At 33.0% G+C, this 25,897-nt stretch overlaps 1 protein-coding gene across 1 annotated transcript; it reads left to right on the plus strand.

Moving 5' to 3' along the window:
* The first annotated feature begins 16,294 nt into the window (after positions 1–16,294).
* On the plus strand, positions 16,295–18,014 carry LOC127789718 (myb-related protein 306-like). Its single transcript, XM_052318672.1, has 4 exons — positions 16,295–16,459; positions 16,708–16,837; positions 16,998–17,404; positions 17,491–18,014. The coding sequence occupies exons 1-4, from the start codon at positions 16,327–16,329 to the stop codon at positions 17,727–17,729; spliced, it is 909 nt and encodes a 302-aa protein (XP_052174632.1). The 5' UTR covers positions 16,295–16,326; the 3' UTR covers positions 17,730–18,014.
* The last annotated feature ends 7,883 nt before the right edge of the window (positions 18,015–25,897 follow it).

Below are 25,897 nucleotides of genomic sequence, written 5' to 3' on the forward strand. Positions count from 1 at the left end.
CAAATTTGTCCAGAATATCCATTTTCATATAATTCCTCTCATTCGAATTGGTTACTGTAGCATTCGAATGGGTCCTTTTGAGACTGAATTTTCAGTCCACTTTCTCAATTCAGAAGCTAGCTTTTCAGAGGCATGTTGGAGAATTTATTCTCCATCTTGCCACGTATAATTTTCCACTACCATCTGTCTCTCCTATATATAAAATAGTTGGAATTAAAATTAATTACAGAGAAATGTTTGTGCATGATCAGTGAAGAAGTGCAGAGAAGAAGAAGAAGAAGATGAAGATGAAGGAAGTGCAGGCAAGCTCTCATTCTCCTTTCTGTTTCCCTTCAAATTCCTTTTGGTGTTAGCTAGTTAGTGTGTGTCCTTGGATCTTAGCTTACGTGGATGAGTGAGTTAGTCTTTGCCATGCATATGTTTATATGTATATATGTATATATACGGCCGAGAAGCATATATATGTTGTGAGTTAAGTGGCAAAAGGGTGGGTCATATATATATATATATATATAGTCGACACTTAATTGTTATGGTGAGGGATGCAAAAAATTTGTAGATATGGTTGAGACCCTGTGTATGGCCGAGTCTCCATGGCTTTTAATTCATTGTATATATATATATATGTGTGTGTGTGTGTGTGCACGTGCGCGCGCATGCATGACTAATAAGGAGTTAGCTGAGGCATTAATGGGTTCTTGAAGGGATTATTTTGGTTGGATGTTATAAGGGAAGGCATAGGCTTGACCTAGTGATTAGTGATTAATTTTGTAAAAATTTTGTTATAATTATACCCTTCTTTCGATCTTAAATATGGTTTAAATTAGATATTAATATATATTTTATGGTTATATGCAAGTTTAAATTGAAAGATAAATGAAATGAAGTTCTAAAGTAAATAATAATAATATATAAAATTATATATAATACATATACATCATTATATGCATGCATGTACTATATATATAATATAATCTAATATATATGTGTGCTATGTGTAATACATATATATAATATATAATTTATTAATAATATTAAATTATTTTTTTTATTTTTAGCCATGAAGCATTCAAGCCCATGAAGAATTCAAGTCCATGAAGAATTCAAATCCATGAAGAAATCAAACCCATGAAGAAATCAAGTCCATGAAGAATTCAAGCCCATGAAGAATTAAGGCCCAATTTGAGCAACCCATGGAGAATATTATTTGGAGAAGACCCAAGGATTATTTTTAATCCTAATGAAGATTAAAAACCAATTTATAGAAATCTATTTTTATTTTGTATGTGAGAGCTTTATTAGGTGTGTTTTTTTAGCTAAAATCCATTTAACTATTAGGTGGATATTATAGCTAAAATCCATTTAATTTTATGAGTGCTTTATTAGGTATGTATTTTAGCTAAAATCCATTTAATATTAGGTGTGTATTATAGCTAAAATCCATTTAACTTTAAGTGTGTGAGTGCCCATTAGATATAATTATGTCTAGTTAAATAATTGAAATTGTGTGGTTTGTATTGCATCTTGTGGCCTATAAATAGATCACTTGATTGCATTTGTAAGTGTGATTATTATTCTTGAATAAAAGTTTAGTTATTTCCTTAGAATTCTCTCTTTGAGAATTGCTTTTGTTCTCTCTCATTTTCTTTAGTATTTTCTCTTATGATCTTACTTCATTCCTTTCTTCTTTTAAATTCTTATGTCATTTATTATTACTTTATTATTCACCGCCTAAATGGACGGTTAGTTTATGCCTTTAAATTCTTGCAATTTTCATTCTTGTATTTTAATTGTTCACCGCCTAAATGGACGGTTAGTTTATGCCTTTAAATTCTTGCAATTTTAATTCTTGTATTTTAATTATCTACCGCCTAAATGGCCGGTTAGTTTCTTCTATTTTAATTCCTGTCATTTAAATTCTGTTATTTAAATTATGTCATTTAAATTCCTGTCAATTAATTTAATGGAGATGAGTAGCTAAATCTAATCTTGGGTTAAGGCAAGGACAGTGTCTAACGCCAATGATTCCCAAAGAAAGCTGCGTTTTAAATAAGTAACCTTAATTTAAATTTCAGTATGAGTGTGTATTAATTATTAAAAAATCACTAGGTTTGGATTGGAGCGTAAGCCTAACTTAGAGCTTTCATGCCATGTATGAGAGTTACTAGAACTGGAAACGCTATCATACCCAAACCCGGATGATTAATTTAGTTGTTTTGTATATTAATTGTAATTGGATTTATGGTAGTTGCTTAAATTAGAATCCCGCATATCATGTATGGGGATTGCTTAACCTATAACTATCATCATCTCTAATTGCATTTAATAACAAACCCTCATATCTGAAATTAAATTAATGTTGCTAATCTTTTATGCTAAACTTTGGGAATCAACGGGTTGGTACTGAAATTGTCTTAACTCAAACACTATCCAAATTCATATTTTTACGTTTAATGTTTATTTCAATTTTTGCCTTACTTTATTTTCTAGTATCTGTTGTCTAAAAACAAAACCATAAAAAATCTTGTTGTCAATTTGTCCAAATGCGTGTGCGTGTGTGTGACATTCTTTTTCTTTTGCCATAAATAAATCTCTCAGTGGACGACCTGGATTCATCCAGAAAATATAAATTTAAATTTGGACTACAACTGCACTCGTACACTGGCGAGTATAAACCTCTCACTAAAATAAAAAAAAAATATAAAAGTTTTATTATGATTTGTTTTTATTGTGTTTTAATTGCAGGGTGAGAGTGCAGTCAAATTTTGGCGCCGTTGCCGGGGAGATTAAGGCAAAAACAAAAATAAAAAAATAAAAAAAATAAAAAAAAATAAAAGAATAAGCATCTCTTGATAAAATCGGTAACTCTATTTCTCTTTTACTTTATTTTTGTTTGTGCATTGTATATGAGACTGAGATCAGGTAGAATTTTGAAACAGTATTTTCATATCATTCTGAGTCTTTACCTGCAATTGGATTGTCAACTTTACACTCATGTCTCAAAATTACTACAATCTGTCTGCACAAGATACTTATCATGATGAAAATTATCATTTTGAATCCGATTTGTCTAGACCTCTTAAGGATTATCTATACCCTCTTAGGCAAGCCACTTTTGATTTGCAACCAGACATTACCCATTTGTTACCCACTTACCATGAAATTGAGGTTTGGTGTGCTGTGTGTGAAACTTCAGCTCATTTAACAGATGACTGCCCTATAATACCTACTTTTAAGGAGGTATTGTATGGTCAATCCAGTTACACACACACACACAACTATGAGGGAATGTATTACCAGAACCATGAGGAAAACTACCATTCGGACTTTGATGCATATCACCTTAATTCACACTTTCATCCAAATTTCTCATGGGAAAATGATTTTGTAACCCAACCACATGAGCACTTCATTTCCCAGCCTCAATCATTTCAAATGAATGAAGGGTCTACATTCGATGCATATCAACCCCCTCATGGGAGTTCTTTAGAAGATACCTTCAATCTATTTATGCAAGGCCAAATAGAAATTTTTGCACAAATGTCCAAATGTCAAGAACACACCATTAGAGTTACAGAGGACATTAGGAACCAATTGACACAGCTAACACAGACTTTGAGCATGTCAGAGCCTGTCCATCCCAACTCACTCCAAATCCCATTAATAAAACCCATCATCAAAAGTGAAAGTCGGGAGCAGGACATAGGAGTAACTGTCTTAAGGAATGGAGAAATAATTGAGAAACTTGATGCCCCTAGGACAGTACACCCTTTAGTGCAAGAAGAGAGAGTGGTTGATCACAGTGAGGTAGATGTCAATGAAGCCTTGGAGGAAGAAAAAGACCAAAATGATGTAAGAAAAGAAGAAACCTGGGAGGAAGAAGAGGATAAAATTCGAGAGCCAAAATGTGAAAAAATCATAAATTTATCCACATTTACCCCTCAATTTCTATCTTTTAGGTTAGTCGATATTATTGAGGATCAAATTAAACCAAACACGTGTGAGATGTTTGTGCAAATTAATGTGCCATACGCGGATATAATAAAACCAACACCTCCGGACGATATATTTTCAAAATATATATGTGCATTCATGAGAAAAATCAATTTATATAATTTTGAAAATAACTTTAAAAGTGGTGTAGTGAATGGGAGATATTATACGATTAGGTGGGCAATCACTCATTTGATCCTTAATTGGAAGAAAAGAAAAAAAAAATTCTAAAAAAAAAAATAAATAAAAATATAATAAAATAATTTTATATATACATATAAGTTGTTCCTTTTCTGCATTACTTAACTAGTGTTTCTCTATGTGCAGTCTAAATAAAATTTCTCCATACAAGTTTATGTATTGAAGACCGCCAGGTATGCCTATCTTCTATCCTTTTATTGCCAATTGAGGACAATGCGCAATTTAAGTTGGGGGTAAGGTGTCTACAAAATTTTTACCTAAAAAAAAAAAAACATAAATTAAAACAAAATTAATTAAAAACAAAAATTGAATTGAGAGAGACAGAATTGACGCTGGTGGTAGCCATCTTTTCTTGGGCAGTGCAATCACACTGCCCTATAAAGAAAGAAGGCACACTGCCAAATGTTGAAAACAGAGGCGCCGAGCGTTGAAAAAAAAAAAAAAAGGCACACTGCCAAATGTTGAAAAATGAGACGCTAAACTACGTCAAGTCTGACGGTGCAATTATGGCATGCCTCGAGTCGAGTGTAGAATAGTGATGCCCATTGCTCTATAAGAGACTCCATATCTGTATGAGGCAAGTCACCCCTCTTGAGCTCAATCTTCTCTCCTTTGTGTTATTCTCCGATCAGGTACTCTCATCCCTTTTGTAAAGTTTATAGTTCTTTACTTTCTTCTTAGTATAGTTAAAAAAAAAAAAAAATGGATCTTTATCTCTCAAAAATTCACAAGTACTATCCATCTCTCCCGCAGAATGATTTAAAAAAAATTTATGCTGCTAGGTGTGAAAGACTTTGGCTGTTGATGCTTAATAACATCCCTGAAGATATTCGTTGGCTGATCGAAGCAAAAGTTCGATTAGCTGGTGAAACTTCACCTAGTTTTAAGCATTTTCCAGGCTTAGGGAAGAGTAGTTTTGCGAAGAAAAGAAGAGCGAAAAGAGTGAATGGTTGTTACAAATGTGCTCGATGGACCTGTAACACACGATGCAAATCTGTGGGGTTTACGTCCATAAATCGAGAAGATAAAATTAGTTTCATAAAGGATGGACTGAGTAAGGAGTCTTTAGATGATATCCGATTGACTCTTGAGACGCATCCATGTGGAATAGTGCAAAGAGAACTTCTTGCTTTATGGACCCAGTTTAGAAGTGACCACCAACGCTATAGTCTTGGGAATCTGACTAAAAACGACCCTGTTTGCCAATCTATAAGAAAATTGGATGGGAAGCTTATCCCCGCTTCATAGAAAGTGTTTAAGTCGTTTCTGGACGTAAAACCAGAGGAAGATGTGAGCCACAATCACAACTACTTATACATACGCATGATTTTTGTTTGTATTTATTTCTTGTTGAATTGTTGTATAGCTACTTTTGATCGCCAAACTTCTTTTCAGGACATACAAAAGGAACAAACATGGAAGGCCAGTTAGTTCGTCGAATCAATACCATATGTGTACTTTGTGGCTCTCAACTTGGGAGCGATATTTGTTACGCACTTGCAGCGAGCGAACTTGGTAAAAAATTAGGAGAGAAAAAAATTAATTTGGTATATGGGGGGGGAGTCGTGGATTGAATGGTTATGTTTCACAAGCTGTACATCTTGGAAATTCATCTGTGGTAGGTGTAATGCCAATCCCTTTAGCTGAACCACATATTTCCGGGATTACACGCGGTCAACTTATAGAAACGACTTCTATGTCTGAGCACATGGCTTGTAAGATTTATCAGTCAGATGCCTTCATTGCTTTACCAAGAGGTTTTGGAACACTTGAAGAAATCTTTTGTATAATCTCCTGGGCCAAGAGTAATCTCCATACCAAACCCATTGGACTTTTAAATGTTAACCATTTTTTCGATGGGTTACTCTCTTTTCTTGATCAGGCTGTGGACCAACAGTTCATTTCTCGTTCAGCAAGAAAGATTCTCATTTCTGCATCCACCATTGATAAGCTGCTAGAGAAATTACATGCTTATGTTCCACAGTACGATCCTCATGAGCCTCGGATAGACTGGTCTAAGGCAATTAGTAACAAGCGCCAAAGGGGTCCGATTAATTTAGATTTATCACTGTGAGAAATGCTCTTTATTAAGATGGCTGAGTAAGGAGTACTTTTTGTACTCTTGAGACGCATCTAGTTATTGTACACCTTGCAGGATTTTTCTTAGTTGTTTCCTTAAAAAAAAAAAAAAAAAAAAAAAAACAAAACAAAACTGTGGAATGTTGTTAGCAAAGTCTTTGATAAGGTGGCTGAGTAAGGAGTACTTTTTGTACTCTTGAGACGCACTTTTTTATCTTATGACTTGCATCAATTTTTATTTTGGTATGAAAATATAAATATATATATATATGGTGTGCTCATTTGTTGTTTAAGTTTTAGCAGTTCACAGCAAAATGAACTTGTGGAGTTACAGGTATTCCTAACAACCCTAATTTATTACTGCAATTCAAGTTGGGGGGTGTAAGGTCTAATTATGAATCATCTGGTTTATATTTAACTGTGAGTTTGCTATTGTTAGTTTGTAGTCTTGTGTGACTTGATTATCTTTATCTGCTCTTATTAAAAAAAAAAAAAAATTATGTGTTTTAAATAATGCTATTCCTAAAGCTTTGAAGTTATGCACTGATAGCCGGCTAAGTTTGCAATACGAAACATGAATGCATTGATTTCTTATTTGAAAACGTATATGCATTAGAATAAGTAATTTGCATTCATCAGGGATTCAAAATTTAAAAATTGATTATCGGTCATAAAGTCAAAGGTAACGGTAATTAGCTGATTAGTACACTGTATGATCCCTCAACAGAAGTGGAGACTATTACCCAAGTGAGTGTTTGAGCCTAATAACCGTTAATTCTAAGTGAAATAACACTTACTCTAAATATGTTTTATTGTTTATCTTATCTTTTCAATGGCTTCAAAATATCAATTCGTTTTGAATGTCTAGTATGATAATGGATAAGTTTGACTGGTTTCAAACTCTGAATTAGATGACTGAGTATCATCGTTTTGTAGAAGCATGATAGAGGGATCAATTTCTTTCATTTTGAGCTTATTAAACATTTTTCTTTCTTTAAATTAACCTCCTTTGCTATCCCATTTGAGCCATTTGTAGTACAATTTCTTTCGTTACCCTCGTTTGGTGTGATTTTGGGAATTAGTCTGTTTATCTATTTTCATATTTAAAGAAAAAAAAAGAAAAAAAGAAAAAAAAGAAGAAAAAAAAAAGTGAAAAAAAAGGGGAAAAATTCTCTTAGCTATTCAGCATAACTGTTTCAAAAGAAATGGTAAAAAAAAAAAAAAAAAATCCTGACACACCCTTTGCACACTCTACATTTTCTTTGACAACCCGTATTAACCTTATAGCCCCATTACAACCCATTCTGGTCCTTTTTTGATGCTATAAATCATGTGATCTCAGAATTCGAGTTTGGAGTAGGGAATCATGTTTAAATTCAGAAGTTACTCATCTAGAGCATTATTCCAATCATGAAGCTATGTCAATTTCCTTGTTCTTTCATGAAAATACGTTCCTTGTATTTGGGATGGCACCGAGTTTTGAACTTGTTCTGCATTTACTCTTATAACGGTGCACCCCCTTGTGTGTACACCTGAGGAATCCTTTTTATTGGAGAGAAAATTCATAGTGAGATTTGAAGTCAAAACTTTGAGGGAGTAAGTCTGTGTGTTGGTTATCCTAATTTCTATTCCTGAGATTGTATGACCTTTAACCAAAAATCTGATTTAGAATGCTAAATTACTTATTCGATTTTATGCATTTTGGTTTCAAATTTGAAATTTTTACATTCATATAGTTATTGTGAATAAAGTTTGGCAGGTGTATAGTCTGATTGCTAAGGGACTAGCAATGTTTAAGTTGGGGGGTATGATTAGTGATTAATTTTGTAAAAATTTTGTTATAATTATACCCTTCTTTCGATCTTAAATATGGTTTAAATTAGATATTAATATATATTTTATGGTTATATGCAAGTTTAAATTGAAAGATAAATGAAATGAAGTTCTAAAGTAAATAATAATAATATATAAAATTATATATAATACATATACATCATTATATGCATGCATGTACTATATATATAATATAATCTAATATATATGTGTGCTATGTGTAATACATATATATAATATATAATTTATTAATAATATTAAATTATTTTTTTTATTTTTAGCCATGAAGCATTCAAGCCCATGAAGAATTCAAGTCCATGAAGAAATCAAATCCATGAAGAAATCAAACCCATGAAGAAATCAAGTCCATGAAGAATTCAAGCCCATGAAGAATTAAGGCCCAATTTGAGCAATCCATGGAGAATATTATTTGGAGAAGACCCAAGGATTATTTTTAATCCTAATGAAGATTAAAAACCAATTTATAGAAATCTATTTTTATTTTGTATGTGAGAGCTTTATTAGGTGTGTTTTTTTAGCTAAAATCCATTTAACTATTAGGTGGATATTATAGCTAAAATCCATTTAACTTTATGAGTGCTTTATTAGGTATGTATTTTAGCTAAAATCCATTTAATATTAGGTGTGTATTATAGCTAAAATCCATTTAACTTTAAGTGTGTGAGTGCCCATTAGATATAATTATGTCTAGTTAAATAATTGAAATTGTGTGGTTTGTATTGCATCTTGTGGCCTATAAATAGATCACTTGATTGCATTTGTAAGTGTGATTATTATTCTTGAATAAAAGTTTAGTTATTTCCTTAGAATTCTCTCTTTGAGAATTGCTTTTGTTCTCTCTCATTTTCTTTAGTATTTTCTCTTATGATCTTACTTCATTCCTTTCTTCTTTTAAATTCTTATGTCATTTATTATTACTTTATTATTCACCGCCTAAATGGACGGTTAGTTTATGCCTTTAAATTCTTGCAATTTTCATTCTTGTATTTTAATTGTTCACCGCCTAAATGGACGGTTAGTTTATGCCTTTAAATTCTTGCAATTTTAATTCTTGTATTTTAATTATCTACCGCCTAAATGGCCGGTTAGTTTCTTCTATTTTAATTCCTGTCATTTAAATTCTGTTATTTAAATTATGTCATTTAAATTCCTGTCAATTAATTTAATGGAGATGAGTAGCTAAATCTAATCTTGGGTTAAGGCAAGGACAGTGTCTAACGCCAATGATTCCCAAAGAAAGCTACGTTTTAAATAAGTAACCTTAATTTAAATTTCAGTATGAGTGTGTATTAATTATTAAAAAATCACTAGGTTTGGATTGGAGCGTAAGCCTAATTTAGAGCTTTCATGCCATGTATGAGAGTTACTAGAACTGGAAACGCTATCATACCCAAACCCGGATGATTAATTTAGTTGTTTTGTATATTAATTGTAATTGGATTTATGGTAGTTGCTTAAATTAGAATCCCGCATATCATGTATGGGGATTACTTAACCTATAACTATCATCATCTCTAATTGCATTTAATAACAAACCCTCATATCTGAAATTAAATTAATGTTGCTAATCTTTTATGCTAAACTTTGGGAATCAACGGGTTGGTACTGAAATTGTCTTAACTCAAACACTATCCAAATTCATATTTTTACGTTTAATGTTTATTTCAATTTTTGCCTTACTTTATTTTCTAGTATCTGTTGTCTAAAAACAAAACCATAAAAAATCTTGTTGTCAATTTGTCCAAATGCGTGTGCGTGTGTGTGACATTCTTTTTCTTTTGCCATAAATAAATCTCTCAGTGGACGACCTGGATTCATCCAGAAAATATAAATTTAAATTTGGACTACAACTGCACTCGTACACTGGCGAGTATAAACCTCTCACTAAAATAAAAAAAAAATATAAAAGTTTTATTATGATTTGTTTTTATTGTGTTTTAATTGCAGGGTGAGAGTGCAGTCACCTAGTAGTGTCCAGTGAGCAACTCCTACTATTTTACACATCTAAAGAATGATGGTAATTTCTCTCAGTACCCTATCTATTGGGTATTGTTTATATGGCTATGGAGAGTTCTTTCCCTCTCCAATTTATTGTGGAATGAAGATAGGATCTCATAAGTTAGGGCTAGAGGGTTGATTTGTGGCCAAGAGTCTTTGTATGTATTTTATTTTATTTTCCAATATTATGTCATTTAAATGCATGCAAAGACTTGGAATTATTCATATGGGGGTTTACACATAAGTGTGTGCTTGGTCGCGAGTATGACAGTGATTTAAATATTTTTGTTGTTAGATGTGAGCATTACATTCGGCATGTGACTTCCATTTTTGGCGAGGCTTGACAGGATACTTGGCTTATGAGGGCTTCGTATCCCGTCTAGTCTACTACTCCACCCTTTATATGTTGCATGGCAAAGTCTTGGCGTCAGTTTTGAGATACAGTTGTACAGGTTTAGGATACCCGAAGCGAGTTTATATATTACGGTCACTTTGGCGTGCCCCAGCTATATTATAGACGTTTATGCGAGCCCCGGCGAGTGTTGGTCGCTCCCTCCCAAGCGAGCTTTGGCTCTAGCTACAGGTACAACTTACCTTCAAGGTAACAGTAGGTTTGTGATATGGACTTGGGTGCTAGTGTTTTTTTCTTTGGACCTCAAGATCCGATATGTGCATATTTTTGTTATGCAGTTGGTGCTTATACTTCGTATATGATTGGTCGTCATGCTTTGCATGAGTTTTGCACTTGGGTGCGGGTTATTCTTAGTCTCTTTATTCTCGTTAGCCTTTCATTTCTTATATGTTTGCTTAGTTTTGTGACTCACTATTGCTTCTCTTCATTCTAGGCAAGGGCAAGGCCAAAGTTAAGGGTGAGTCTAGTGGTGTCGGACCTACCTGAGTAGACGGTGTACAGGGCAGTTCAGGTTAACCTTACTATGGGGCGGAGTTGTATGATAGGGTTGTTGTCTCTTTTGAGTTGTTCTTTTTAGTTTGGCTAGTATGTATGTGAACCCTATTACCCTATGGGCCAGTTGTGTTTTGAGATGTATGCTTAGATTGTGGTTATGCTTCCGTTGTTAGATTTATTCTCAGTTAAACGTGAATCCAGGTGTGTATGTATGGCAAGTTTGCCTCCCTTTTGTTTTCATCTTTTTTTTTTCGGGGCCACCCACTAGGGTTCTTCATCTTGGTTGGAGGATCCAGGTGGGGGTCTCACAAAGGATCTCTGATCATAGCCCTACAGTCGTGTTCTTATCTGAAAATATTTGGAAAAAAATGAGTCATTTTAGATTCCTGAACCATCTTGTTGACCATCCCCTATTCTTGGATAGGGTGGCTGCTAGCTTGAGTAGGTGGGTTCTTGGGATTCCTATGGCTCAAGTATCTTAGAAGCTTAAAGCTGTTAAGGATGCTATGAAGATCCTTAATAGGTTTAGTGGTCATAACTCTGAGCTCGTTGTGTCTTTTCAAGATAGATTGCATAATATTCAACAAGAAATGCAGGATAACCCTCATGACCTTGTCCTTCGTCAGTAGGAGCTTGGCCTTAATAGGGATTATTTAGCAACTATTTCTTAAGAATTTGATTATTTTCTCCTCCGAGCTCGGATTCGATGGTCTACGGAGAGGGATCAATGTTCTTGACTTTTCTTCCAATTCATGTTGGCTCGATGGAATAATCATCAAATCATTAGTCTCTAAAAAGAAGATATCTCAGTAACGAATTCTAAGGAGGAAGTGGCGAGCACTATGGTCTCCTGCTTCCAAAATCTTATTGGTAAAAGAGCTCGTGTAACTCTTCTGCGTCTAGAAAAAGTTACCCTATTCATTGATAAGCGCTTGGATCAGGATCAGTGGGACGCGCTCATCGCTAAAGTATCTGTTAAGGAACTTAAGAGCGCCCTTTTTAGTATGGGCAATGACAAGGCCCTTAGGCTAGATGGGTTCACTATTAAGTTCTTCAGAAAGGCCGAGGAGATTGTAGGTCCAGATGTGGTGAAGGTGGTGGGTAGTTTCTTCTCCAGTCGCCTTCTGGGGAAAATGAATGCGACCATAATCAGTCTCATTCCTAAGGTTTCCCACCCTGAGGTGTCATCCCAATTCAGGTCGATTTCTTGTTGTAATGTCTTGTATAAAGTCATTACCAAGATCTTAGCCAAAAGGGTCAGGCAGCTTTCGTGCCAAGGATTGGGGACAATTTCTTGCTAACTCAGTAATTGATTTTTTCAATATCATCTCTATAAAGGGGGCCCCTTTGTGCTTTGAAGGTAGATTTAGCGAAGGCTTATGACTCAGTGGAGTGGGATTTCCTCCTGAGGGTGCTTCAGTTGATGAATTTCCCTTCATAATTCTATAATTGGATTTACAAGTGTGTTACGATGCCCCGTTATTATGTTAAGATTAACGAGCAGCCAGGGGTCGAGGTCTGAGGGAAGGGGATCCCTTATCCCCTTATCTATTTGTTCTCGTGATGCAAATTCTGCATGGTATTATGAGCCACTACTCCAGGTCTTCTGATTTTCAGTTCCACAAAAAATGCAACCAAAATCGTGTTATGTCATATTTTTTGGTTTATGAGAAAAAAAGTTTTGATGCAAATTCCCTCTTGAAAAAATCATGTTTCGAAATGGGCTTTCATATTTCGAAACAATGCATAAGTAGTTGTTAGGCTCATTAACTTAAATGTTTGAAATATTCCAAATGCATAAATGATGTTTCGAAACCAAATGTCTATGTTTCAAAACAATGTTCTTATATGTTTTTATATATGTTTCGAAATGGTCTTGGTCTAGGTCTCATTGTTTGCTAAATCTGCATATCTTATTTCGAAACCTATATTGAATTTAATAAGTATGTTTAGAAACCTACCCTATCATGTTTCGAAACTTATGTTTCTGTATGCAAAGCATTCAAGCATTTGTTTTGAGTTGCATATGTCTTGAAAGAAGTTTTCAAAGTATGTTTTGAAACCTCATATCTATGTTTCGAAACCTCTGACTCTGTGTCAGCAAAATATCTTTAAAACCAAGTAGCATGGGAGCTGAATGTTTGTTTAATCAAAAACATTTAAATATTTTTTTTTAGGAATCTACCCATACCCTGATGTTCAAATTTCAGATATGTTTTAGTGGAGAATAAAACCAAATCATTTTTTTTTAAAGTAAAGTCTTCCACTCATTTTGTCTCTTGGTGCATATCTAGCTGTAAAGGCTGTATGTTTCGAAACATACTATGTGTGTTTCGAAATCTCTGTGTAAAAATGAGTTGTTTTGAAACCTGATAAGTATATTTCGAAACCTACTTTTTTATCTTGTCTCTAACGGTTATAATTAGCCAAAAGTGTATCCTTTTGATATATATATCAGCCTTTTGAAGACAAGAAGACTCTCTCTCTCAAGCATATACAATTCTTACACAACTACAAGAGATTTTTGTCACAAGCACAAGTGAACAAAGCCCTTCTAGTGAACTCTCAAAGAAGTTCCTTTCAATTATTCCTTGACGTGCATTGTGGTAATAACAGAAGAAGCAAGTCAAATCCAAAGCTCTTATTCTTTCAAGCTCTCCTCATTCCATACCAATAGGTTTGCTATAACTATTTGGTAAGGTGTTTTAAATTGCATTCAAATTGATGGATTGTATAAGATAAGTGTTATTTATCTTGTTGTAAGGTAAGTGGGTAAGCTTGAAGGTAGTGGAGTAGGCAAGTGCTGAACCACTATAAATCTTGTGTGTACTTGATTTCTCGTTCCTACTTGTTGTTATTCCTGTTTATGTTCTTAAAAGAATTATTTTTGAAAATCTAAAGGAGTTTTGTTATTTGCAAATCAGAGAGTAATATTTCGAAACTTACCTGACAGTAAGGTTGATTTCGAGACATACCTTAGTAGGTTTCGAAACATCTCTGTCAATAAGTTTGATTTCGAAACATACTCATCTATATTTCGAAACATACTTAACAGAAAGATTAATTTCGAAACATACCTCCTCAAGTTTCGAAACATAATATCCTGCAAGCCAAAGTTTTCAAGTTATCAAAAAAATTTACCCAATTCACCCCCCTTTTGGGATATACTTGCCATTATATAGAACTAACAAATCGAACGGTGAAGCTCATGTTCGGGTATGATTTGTTATTATTCTCCCATGGTGACCCTGCCTCAGTAAGCATTTTGAAATCAAGTTTGGAAAGGTTCTATTCTTTATCCAGCCTCAGGGCCAATTCTTTAAAGAATGATTGTTTTGTCTCATGTAGGGACGAATCCCTAAAAGATGTTATTCTCAATGCTTCAAGGTTCTGATAAGGCGTTCTTCCTATGAGATACTTGGGGGTGCCCCTGCTCTCCACAAGCTATCCTATGGGATTGTCAGCCCATCATTAATAAGGTGAAGAATAAGATTTGTTCGTGGCGCAGTAGGTTGCTTTCCTTTAGGGGGTGCCTTCTGTTGGTTCATTCTATTTTTTCTACCATTTATGTGTATTAGGCTATTGTGTCCATCTTACCCAAGCGCCTGATTCAAGAGATTAAGCAATTAATCAGAAATTTCATTTAGAATGGTAATGAGGCAGATTTCACTAAAGTAAAGGTAGCATGGAAAGATATTTGTTTCCCCAAAAAAAAGTATGGGGGCCTAGGTATTAAGCCCCTTATATATGGAACCAAGCCTTGATCACCAAGTTAATTTCGTAATGCTTAGGCGACATGGAGTCGCTTTGGGTTTAATGGGTGCACACCTATCGAGTTAAAAGGGCTTGTTTCTGGCTCCTCACAGTACCTTGTGCATGCCTATGGTACTGAAGAAAATTGCTCTTACTTAGGAGCTTTTTGAGGCCTCGATTTGGGTGGAAGATTGGGGACTCTCACTGTACGTTCCTTTGGCATGATCAGTGGCACCCGTTAGGTGTGCTCATTGATTGTTTCTCTCGGCAATTAGGCATTTCAACTTTGGCTAAGGTCGTAAATATTATTAAGGATGGCTCTTGGCTCTGACCAGAGAATTCCTTTTACCTGAAGTCCGCTCTTATCCATAGCCATCTCCCTAGCCTTCCTCGCTTTGATGAGCCACATTGGCTCTTGACCTCGAACGAGATCTTTTCTTTCAAGGCAGCATTACAAGAGCTCTAGGGTCAGCGCGCCCTAGTCCTTTGGTGTAGACTAGTTTGGTCATCTATGGGTATTCCCGCCCATATGTTCATTCTCTGGTTAGTAATCAGGGAGTGTTTATCTACTCTTGATCATATTAACCTATTTTTTTCTTTTTCAGATAGATGTTTCCTTTGTAGGGCAGATGTAGAGAGCCACAACCAACTTTTTTAAAGTGTTCGTATTCCCATGAGATGTTGTTCTTCTTTCATAAATCTAAGAAATTCAGTTGGTTGTGGCGTTGATGGGATATCGGGGTGTTGTGGGCAATTGCTAGATGGAGTAGCAAGGATCGGGGTGTTGTGGGCAGCTGCTAGATGGAGTAGCAAGGATCTATGGCAGGTTTCAAACAAGATGGTGCTTCACGCTTTGGTATATTTTATCTAAAGGGAGAACAACAACAGAAGCTTTTGGATTAAGAGAGATCTGCTTCTTAGTTGGCGCATCAAATCCAATGTGTTGTTTGGGCCCGTCTGGCAACTGTTCGCTTTGGATCGTCTTTGTAGAGTCACGCCCTTCGTCATGTCTGGCAGCTCCCAAGGACCAACTTTTTATTCACTAATGAGTTGTTGTTTCCTTGCTTCTGGAGGATGGTCAATGCAATCTTGTGGTTTCATGCTTAGTGGCAGTGCCTCCTGTGTTTTCTATTGTCTTGTTATTCTAGGCTCGTGTTTTGTTCAGTTTTGTCTGGTGATCGTCTCAATAGATTAGCCATATCTATTCTGAATGCTTTTAGTTATTACTTTTTGGCCTTTGTACATGTTTTTGTTTTTCTTTGATTTGGAGGGTGATTGTTTGTGTTTTTCCCCTAGTTTTTTGTGGTCCGGGGTATGTTTTGCTCTTTGTTTGTAGTCGCTTTGGCATTAATTTTTTATTTTATAAAATTCTTACCTACAAAAAAAAAAAAAATATTAATTATTCTCCCTTGTCAGTTGTCACACCTTTTAATTACCTTCTTTGCATGGATGACAACTTGGTTCTCCCCCCCCCCCACCCCAACTCCCTATTTAAGTAGGAGGTTTAAGCGCCTAAGAAGAAAGGGCAAGCCTTGGGAGAGATGGGTAGAATTCCTTCTTGTGTCAATGATGATGTGAAGAAAGGGCCATGGACGCCAGAAGAGGACATCCTCTTGGTTTCCTACATCCAAGAGCATGGACCAGGGAATTGGAGATTTGTTCCTGCTAACGCTGGTAACTTTTTCTTTTCTTTTCTTTCATCTTGTTTTCTTGTCCCTTCCTTTTCTATTTATCTTTTTTATTTCTGGTACTGTTTTTGGATTCTGCATTCAGTTCCATCATTATTTAAAAGCCTATACCTCTAGTACAGGAATCCCCTTAAAAGAGATTATAGTAATATCAAATTTACGCACATGACTATTATCTTTTGACTATTTTTATTTTTTTTTTTTGGGGGGGGGTGGGGTGGGGGGAGGTTTTAGGTTTGCTTAGATGTAGCAAAAGTTGTAGGCTCAGGTGGATTAATTATCTTCGCCCCGACATCAAACGTGGCAACTTCAGTGAAAGTGAAGAGAAATTGATCATCGGTCTTCAAGCCCTTCTTGGCAACAGGTAGTGAAAGTTAGGTTTGTGTGTGTGTGTGTGTGTGTGTGTGTGTGTGTGTGTGTGTCTAAGCGCTCTTCCTCTCTCTCTCTGTTTTTGGTTGGAGACTTTGAGTCTAATTAAGCTATTAATTAATTCCTTTTTCTTTTTCTTTTTTATCTTGGCGTAGATGGGCAGCAATGGCCTCCTATCTTCCACAGAGAACTGACAATGACATCAAGAATTACTGGAACACTCATCTGAAGAAGAAGGTAATGAAAAGCCATGAAGGCCATAGCCGAGAAGGTTCCTCATCTTCCAGGTCCATGTCCAAATGGAAATGGGAGAGAAAGCTACAGATTGACATCAACAAGGCTAAGCAAGCTCTAAGCCAGGCTTTGTCCTTGGACAAACAAAGCACTGCACTTGAGCCAAAATCATTTGATGGTTCAGCCCAATTATCCACCAGTTACGCATCTAGTACTGGAAATATAGCAAGGTTGCTCGAAAACTGGATGAAGGTGCCACCAAATCCATCCCCAACAGTCTCCCAAACCACATCCCAGAGCTGCATCACTAATGATGCTCTTATTATAGGTGGTGCAAATAATAAATAAAAACAAGTCTAGGTATATTCTATTAATTAATCAATTCCTTAATAACTGTAAACTCTTTTGCTGCAGGTTCATCTAACACCAGTAGTCAAGCAGCTTTTACTTCAGGATCATCTAGCACCATTACGAAAGCAACAACAAGGGCAGCGCCGAGGACGCTGGAGGAGGCTACAAGCAGCACGCCCGTAACTGGGCTCCACCAAAGTACTAGTGAATTCAATCAATGTCCTCTATTAGAATTTGAGAAATGGCTTATGGAGGATGATCTGATGAACCCGTCGTGTCCGTGCGTGGTGGGGAAGAACTGATGGGTTGTTTACTTTTAGGGTGGACCTCAAGTCTATCTATCCATCCATCTATCTATCTATCTATCTATCTATCTATATCTACATATATGCATGGTACCTTGCTGTCTTTTGAGGAGTTTTATGCTTGATCAGCTTAGTATAGGGTTTCTTTCGTTTTTGTCATTTTAGTGCTGCCGAGTGAAAAGACTAATAGGGTTTCTTCCTAGCTAGCGCTTTAACTGTAAATTTCCAACAAGCCTATATATACATTAATATGAATAAAATCCAGCTAGATATCTGTATATATATATATATATGAAATGTTGATGGGTTGTTCGTATTCATATATTTATATAGATTTCTTAGTCTCACCACTTCAATCATGTATATATATATTATAGGTTGTCAGTGAGCACCTTCTTCAAGATATAGGATAATTTTGGATAGTATTATTATAAATTTTATGTGTTACGCTAATTTATAAGAATTATTTATTACATTTATTTATGAGTATAATATTTCTGTATTTTCTTTGTCGTTCCCGGGTTCAACCTAAGGCAAAGATGGGGTTGCCACATCGATAATGATCGGATAATTTTTTTTCATATAAATATTAGTTATTATATATATATATATATAGATTCAGATATTTATATTTACATATATATGTATTTAGAAAATATATTGGTTACTATAATTTCTGCTTCTTTGTAAGCTTTTTTTTCTTTGAATATTTGAATGTATTCATTTAAAAATTTATATTTATATATACATTTTGCTAACAGATTTGTTAAATTATATTTCCTGTAATTACTAATTACTAATTACAAATTATGCATAGAATTAGTTTGTTATATATATTACTTTATAAATATCGTTATACATTTAGTGAGAGAGGAGAGAGAAAGGAGAGGGCAAGGGTAAAATGGTTAATTTATTTAATTTTTAACATCAAACTAATGGTAGGGTATAATTTCTTAAAACAGAGGAATAATTCCTCTAATAATTAAGGTATAGCTTAGTACTAGTTAATGTAATTTACTCTATTTTTGGATTATAATTGTTGCGCAGTTTCTCGTTATTCATGTCTTCGATTTTAATAGAAGAGATAAATTACAGACAAATCTTTGGTCCTTGCCTACATCGAGTATTGATCTCGTGATCTACTGATACTAATCCCAACATATCACTTATCCGAACATATCACTTATCCGTCACTTGACTTATATCTTGGGGGTGTAATTTACTCTATTCTTGGGATTATCGCCCTTGTAAGATCTCCCGCCGCTCATGCCCTTGATTTTAGTAGATGAGGTAAATCGCAGATGGAGACTTTATTTTACTACGCAGGACAAGAAATCGAATCCATGACCTACTAATGCGACTCTCATCTTATCATGGTCCAATCACTTGACCCATGTCATGGGGCATAATTTACTCTATTCTTATTGTATATCCTAATGGTTCACAAATAAGGGTAAGTAATATTTTAATTAAATTAAAATAATTAAATTGAATTAATTGAAATTGTCAATTCAATTTTAGTTTAACTTATAGGTCAATTCGATTTGATTTCTAAGTTTGATAATTTTGATTATTTTATATCAGTTTTGTCTCCATATTAAAAAAAATAAAAATAACCAAATCGACAAAAATATCAAAAATGACATCGTTTTTTCATTTTATTATTTTGGTTTTTGGGTTGCTTTTCATTTTTTTATTGTTAGTTCATTTTTTTTTTATTTGTTCAATTTGGAAATCTATTTGCACAATTTGGTTTGATTTTTAATACAAATTTGATTTATTCGATCACCCCCATTCACAAATAGAATCAATCATTCAAAAATTTAAATGTGATATATAATCATTAATCAAGTTATATGAATAAGTTATTAGGAATTATTCTTTTTTTTTAGATTGGGATCAATTACATATTTAAAAATAAAATAAAAACATGAATTACAAATTAAATGCTAAAATTTCTTAATTAAAAGCTTTAAAAATATCAAAATTTAAATAAGATCACAATACATGAATAAAATAAAGCTTGCTATCAATTATTGATAATATATGCAAATTAAGTTATGGCATTTATTGAGAAAGTAACTATGGGATTTGAAATAAAGAGTTTCCACTTGTGTGAATAATAATGTCATTTATACACTTAATTTTAATATTTAAAATGATATTTATATGTTAATGTGTTGAATCAGATGTCACATAATATTAAATATCACCTTAAATATCATATATAATTTAGTACGAAATAACATGACAGATGGGACACTTTGAATTGTACAACGTTGTTCAATTAAGAATATTATCTAGGTAGCACCACTTCACATTATATTTTTCTTTGCGAGTCATGTCACCATTCGAGGAGGGTTCAAAATTAATTATTTGTGATATTTTACATTTGTGATTGATTTTGATGATAAAAAAATAATTATTATTTTTAAATTTTAAGTCAAATAAAAATTAATTTAATATATAATAAAAAATAATTTTATGTATTTTGTCATCATCATCAATCAAACTATATTCTTATATATAGAGATTTGTACAAACAAATGAAATCTCTTAAATAATCTTTAAAAATTAGTTTTAAACCCTTGGTTAAAATGAAGTTAAAATTTTTTTAAGGCAAAAGACTATTTGTCGACCAATTCTAAAAACCTGTCAACTGACAAAATGTATATTCTTAATAGATTAATGATTTTGCCTTTCATATCATTTTGATGATAAAAATCAATTGCATTTTGATGATGAAATTATTTTATCAATGATTATTGTCTTGGTGTTCCAAATTACTTTTATTTGACCTATTAAATACCAAAATTAAAATTAATTTCATTATGCATTTCAATGTAAAAAATCTTGTGATAAATTTTTTTATGACATTTGAAATATTGTGTTTAATTTTGAAATGGAGAAAAAGTTTTAAATTAATTTTTTAACGATTGCTACAGTAATTTTTGATCGCTGTAATGTTTTTTGATTTTTACAGTATTTTGCTATAATGCTATAGTAATTGTCGACATATTGCTTCAATCTGTTGACAAATTGAAGCTCTAACACCTCCAACAGTTAGTTTCTCCATTATTTCAACTTACACATTTCTCCACCAACAGCTATATTCTTGAAAGAGCTCGTGAAGCATTATAAATAGAGATTAAATGGATGAATCAAGATAATCAAGATGATTGGTTTCAAGTTTTAAGTGTTTATTCTTTCAAAAGTTTAATTGTTTCATTAGTTCTTCATTTTTTTCTCCAAGGCTTTCCTTTCATCTTTGTAAATTTACTTTCAAGTCTTGTTTTTTTATTGAGAGAACTTGTAATCAAAAGTGTCTACTCTTAGATACTCTCTTTTGTATCATTCTTGATTTTCCTAACTTGTGTTGTTATAGGGTTTGTTTGTTTAAGCAAGAGTTTGTAATACCTAGTTTGTTGTTAAAAAACTTGCTTGTCTAAGTAAAAGGTTATAAAATTCTTAACTTTTGCTAGAGGGTCTATCTGGAATTATAAAAGAATTATAATAGATTGATTGAAAAATTCTTAGTGAGTAGTTAATGGAATGGATTAGACTTGGTTACTCTAAAATCCTTAGTGATTGATTAAACACCATTATATATCGTTGTGTTCCTCCTTTAATTATATTCATTGTTTCAACTGTTACTCTAAACATTTCAATAATCTTAACTTGCATTAAAATGTTATTTTTTATAAAAAGCAATTCAAGTTTTCAAATAAATTTTTAAATAAGCTAACTCACCCTTCTTTGAGTATTGATGCTATTGCTATACAGTTATAACAATTTGAATAACTAATGGTTGCTTATCTATCACTTAATAATTAAACTACCATTTATTATTTGTAATTGTATTTTTTTCAATCATATTTGATGTGCACATGGATTAAGGCATATTTATCAATTTCAAGAAGACTAAGCCCAAAAATCAAAAATAAAATATAAAAGATAATAAAGTCGCATAAAGGGATTCGGGAGACCGTCTTAGTTAAAGGGTCCTTGGAAGACCCTCTTGCAGAGTCCCACAAGGGAGAACCAAGAGTCTCCCAGAGACCCTTTCGCAAGGTATTCCCATACCATACATGCAAACAATTCTCTCTTAAATCCTCTCCAAAGATTGTATATCAATGAGGATTATTTGAAACAGTCCTAATCCCAAAATATTAGGTTATTATCTTTTCTTATTAATTTTAATTATAAATAGAGAAACAACAACAATAATATTAATATTTTATTTTTTTTGGGTGTCTCTATCGATCAAAAGCATCGTATTCATGCCTTGAGGTTGCTGATGTATTAATGTTCCTTTCGTTTATTTGTTTGACTTGGTCTAGGTAGAGTGGCAGGTTGTAGTATTTTCTCTTGTGGGGTGCTATAGTAAGAAAAATGTGTGCGTGTACACACTTAATAGCAATTTAAAATGGATGAAAAAAGAAAACAAAAGAATGGCATTGGCGATGATGACATCAAGGATCGATTACTATGTTTCTATCTTAGGATTATCGTTTTTACACGGTCCTTCACTATTCGTATCCTCAATTTCGACAGAGAAGATAAGTCATAGGTGAAGATTTTGTCTCACTGTGCAAGATAAGAAATCTAATCTATGATCTACTGGTGCAAATCTCAACTTATCGTGACTCAATCACTTGACCTGTATCCTAGGACTACTATGTTTATGCCTTGATACAAACACATGTAAAAATAATTAAAGTTAGTTCTCTTTAATAAATAGTATTAAATACTTAGAATTGGTTGGTTTACCTATAAAGATTTTATGTTTTTGATACAGAGAATCGAGATACTCAAAATTATTATTTTTAAAATCTTTTATTTTAATGATTCTGGAATATGAGAAATTTTTTTTTTTTAGATGATGGCTTTTATTTGATTCTCGATATTTGTATTTTTGATTAGGTTAAAAAAAAATTATAAATATAAAATTTTATTTCACTACACAAACGATAATCGAAGTGATAATTTATCAAATTAACATTAAAATATTATTTATTGATCCACTTTAAACTATGGCCCAGGACAGAAGTCTCTCTTTCTTTTAGATAGAGATAAGAGTGCAGTTCGATCGGCTCTTAAATGCACACCACGCGAGGGATTTGACTTTAACTAAAATAACATTAATTGCTTGATGATACTGGCTACCCAACAACCAGGGCTGCCTGAAAGAGTAGCTAGGGCCTTACCAGATGATTATTTTAGTGATTTTTTATTAATATAAATAAATAGTAAAAATTATTAAAATTTTTATTTTTTAAGATATAAAATTATTAATTAAATTTTTATATTCAAGTTTAGAAAAAAAAATTAATTGATAATATAGCTAAATTACTTAATTTTTTTATGATATAATTAAGCATTTATAAAATTTTATTAATTTTAATTTTAAAAAAATTCTTTCTACTAAAGATACAACAATCTTAAGTGGTATTTTTATTTTTATGGTTATAATTTATTTTAAAAATTTTAATTTTAAAAATAAATGTAAACAATCAATATTAAAAAGCATGTCCTATTTTAGAAATTTTTTAAAATTTAAACAATTTTTTTCCAAATTATGGAAGCACTTTAACTAGATTGGGTGTTAAGTGGACAATAAATTCAAATTTATGGATAGATTAAATTTATTTGTACCAAAAGTCAAATTAGACATGTCATATGAGAGATGGAGTATATAAATTAGAATTTGTTAAAAACTAAATATCTTATTCCATCTAGTCTTCAAGTAGAGAAAATAGATTACAATAAATTTAACTTATAAATGTAACATAATAGTAGTTTGTCTAATTGTAACTCTAGATTTATTTATTAATTTAGATTGTTCACACCACCAATTATCATGGCTATCCACTCTCATTTTTAATTTTTATATTATTCTAGATTAGGTATGGTGTCTTTTGTATTAAATTAAATTAATGTAAGAAATATATTATTTAATGCAGTTTTTATCAATGTGAAAAATACACTATTTGATATAGCTTTTACTAAATTAAACTAATTTTTTCATTGCTTGTGTGCCCTTCTTATTTTTTACGGGCCCACTTTTTTAGTGGCTTATACCTTAAGCTAGGAGAGCGATTTTATTCACCCCCTTTAACGGGGGTGATGGTCACCCTCACTGTTTTTGTGAGGGTGACAAGTAACGGAATGGTAATTAAAAATGATCTCATGCTGTTCCGTTACTTGTCACCCTCACAAAAACAGTGAGGGTGACCATCACTCCCGTTAAAGGGGGTGAACAAAATCGCACTCTTAAGCTAGCATATCCCAACACTTAGAGAATCACGTGGTGATTATTTGACCACTTGTTTCTATTAATAAGTAATAAAGAAATAATACACATCTCTTCTTGATTTTAAAGAATAATCACCAATATTTAATTCTTATATTCTTATTTTGGAGAATTTAAACCTAGCATTTATCTCTATTCAAGATGAGATATAATTGAGTATGAGAATATAGAAGATAAACTTTAAATATCTCTAACTTGTGTCTGGTTTATCTCATCTCATCTCTAAAAAATTTGAAATTGACATTATTTTTATTTTGTTTGATAATTTTTTTGTTAACTCAAGATAAATGAGTTGGGAGGTAACGGAGAAAACTTCAAATACCCAACTCATTTCATCTGCAAAAAATTCAATTCTATCTCTACTAGTTAAAGATATTTGCCTTCAACTTAAGATAATTAAGTCCTAAAATATCAAAAATTATAACTTCTGTGAGTATTTTGACCCACCTCACCTACATAAAGGCGAGGGGAAATTCTATTTGTAGCCACTTATTTTCCTCTTCACAACCATCTTTTTTAATATACCTGAAATACACTTATTTGAAAATTCATTTTTACCTTCCTTATTATAGTCACTAAATTGATCGTCATCCGCCATACGCGACTGCCCATTCACAATCGGGCAAAGATAAAAAAAATAGATAAAAATACATAATCAGACACAGACATATATATAAACATGCAAACACACACATATACATATTTAGAGGCACACATATACACATATATACAGGTAGACACACACACATATATATATAAAGAGTGAGACTAGCACATACATATATATATATATACACGCACACATACATACATATATATATACACAGACACTTCAATTATTGACGTTACATGAGATGATTAATGTAATGTGTCTTTGTATTAATTAATTATAAAGTATTTTAAAAAATAAAAAAAGAAAATAGGGTGTGTATGGGCCAGAGAGGACGGGAGTGACACTATCTATCTATCTGTCCCTTCTCGGTGGAAAAAGCGCCTCGAACCCTAGGGTTCGAGGCATCTTAATGGCCCCCGAAATGCAGGGTTCGGTGAAATATCTCAAAATTTAAAAATAAATAATAATTATTCAAATCGGTGTTTGAGAACATTATGGAATATTTGAGGAATTAAGAGAAAATAATAATTTATGTGGTTTTGAGAAAAATAAGGAATTAAAGGTAATTAATTAAATTATTTGATTAATTATCGTACTTGTGTTGATTATTGAATATTTGTGGATTAAAAGGAAATATTAATTTATTTGCGTATTTTGAGATTTAAGAAAAATGTTTATTTATGTAATTTTGAGGAAATAGGAAATTTAGGTATTTAATTAAATTACTTGGGAGTATTTATGGAAATAAAGAAACAATGATTTAATTTCTATTTTTGGTGATTATTGAGTGTTTATTGTTTAAAGAAAATAATTATTTATTGGGGAGTATTTAGGAAAATAATAAAATAAATTGAATTAAGAGATTTCTGGAAATTATGGGGTGAAATTGAAATAAAGGGTAACTTTGAAATGTGGGCGCAAGTGTCGATTTTCAAAAGTTTTGGGCGTTGGAATAATTCTCCTAAATGGGTCGCGAGTCACCTTAAATATAATCACGCGTATTATATGTTAAAGGAGCAGCTGGAGCCGAGTGGTCGCGCGCGAAGAGTGCCAGAGGGGAGACGCGGGTTCCAGCCAGGGGGGAGTGCGCGCGCGAATGAGGAAAATGCTGATTTTTAATCAGTAAGGACGCCCAAAACGGTGTCGTTTCGCCTAAGGCGGTGGTGCCTCTAGTGGCTGCCTCCGCTGCTGCCACGTGGCCCCTTCCTAACCACTCGTTTTTGCTCAATTTAAAGCCCA

This window comes from Diospyros lotus, chromosome 14 (assembly GCF_014633365.1).
Source record: "Diospyros lotus cultivar Yz01 chromosome 14, ASM1463336v1, whole genome shotgun sequence".
Taxonomy (NCBI): domain Eukaryota; kingdom Viridiplantae; phylum Streptophyta; class Magnoliopsida; order Ericales; family Ebenaceae; genus Diospyros; species Diospyros lotus.

Coding starts and splice junctions, on each gene's coding strand:
- LOC127789718 (XM_052318672.1), top strand. CDS start 16,327: ATGGGTAGAATTCCTTCTTGTGTCAATGATGATGTGAAGAAAGGGCCA. Junction 16,460..16,707: donor ATTTGTTCCTGCTAACGCTG/GTAACTTTTTCT, acceptor GGGAGGTTTTAG/GTTTGCTTAGATGTAGCAAA. Junction 16,838..16,997: donor CAAGCCCTTCTTGGCAACAG/GTAGTGAAAGTT, acceptor ATCTTGGCGTAG/ATGGGCAGCAATGGCCTCCT.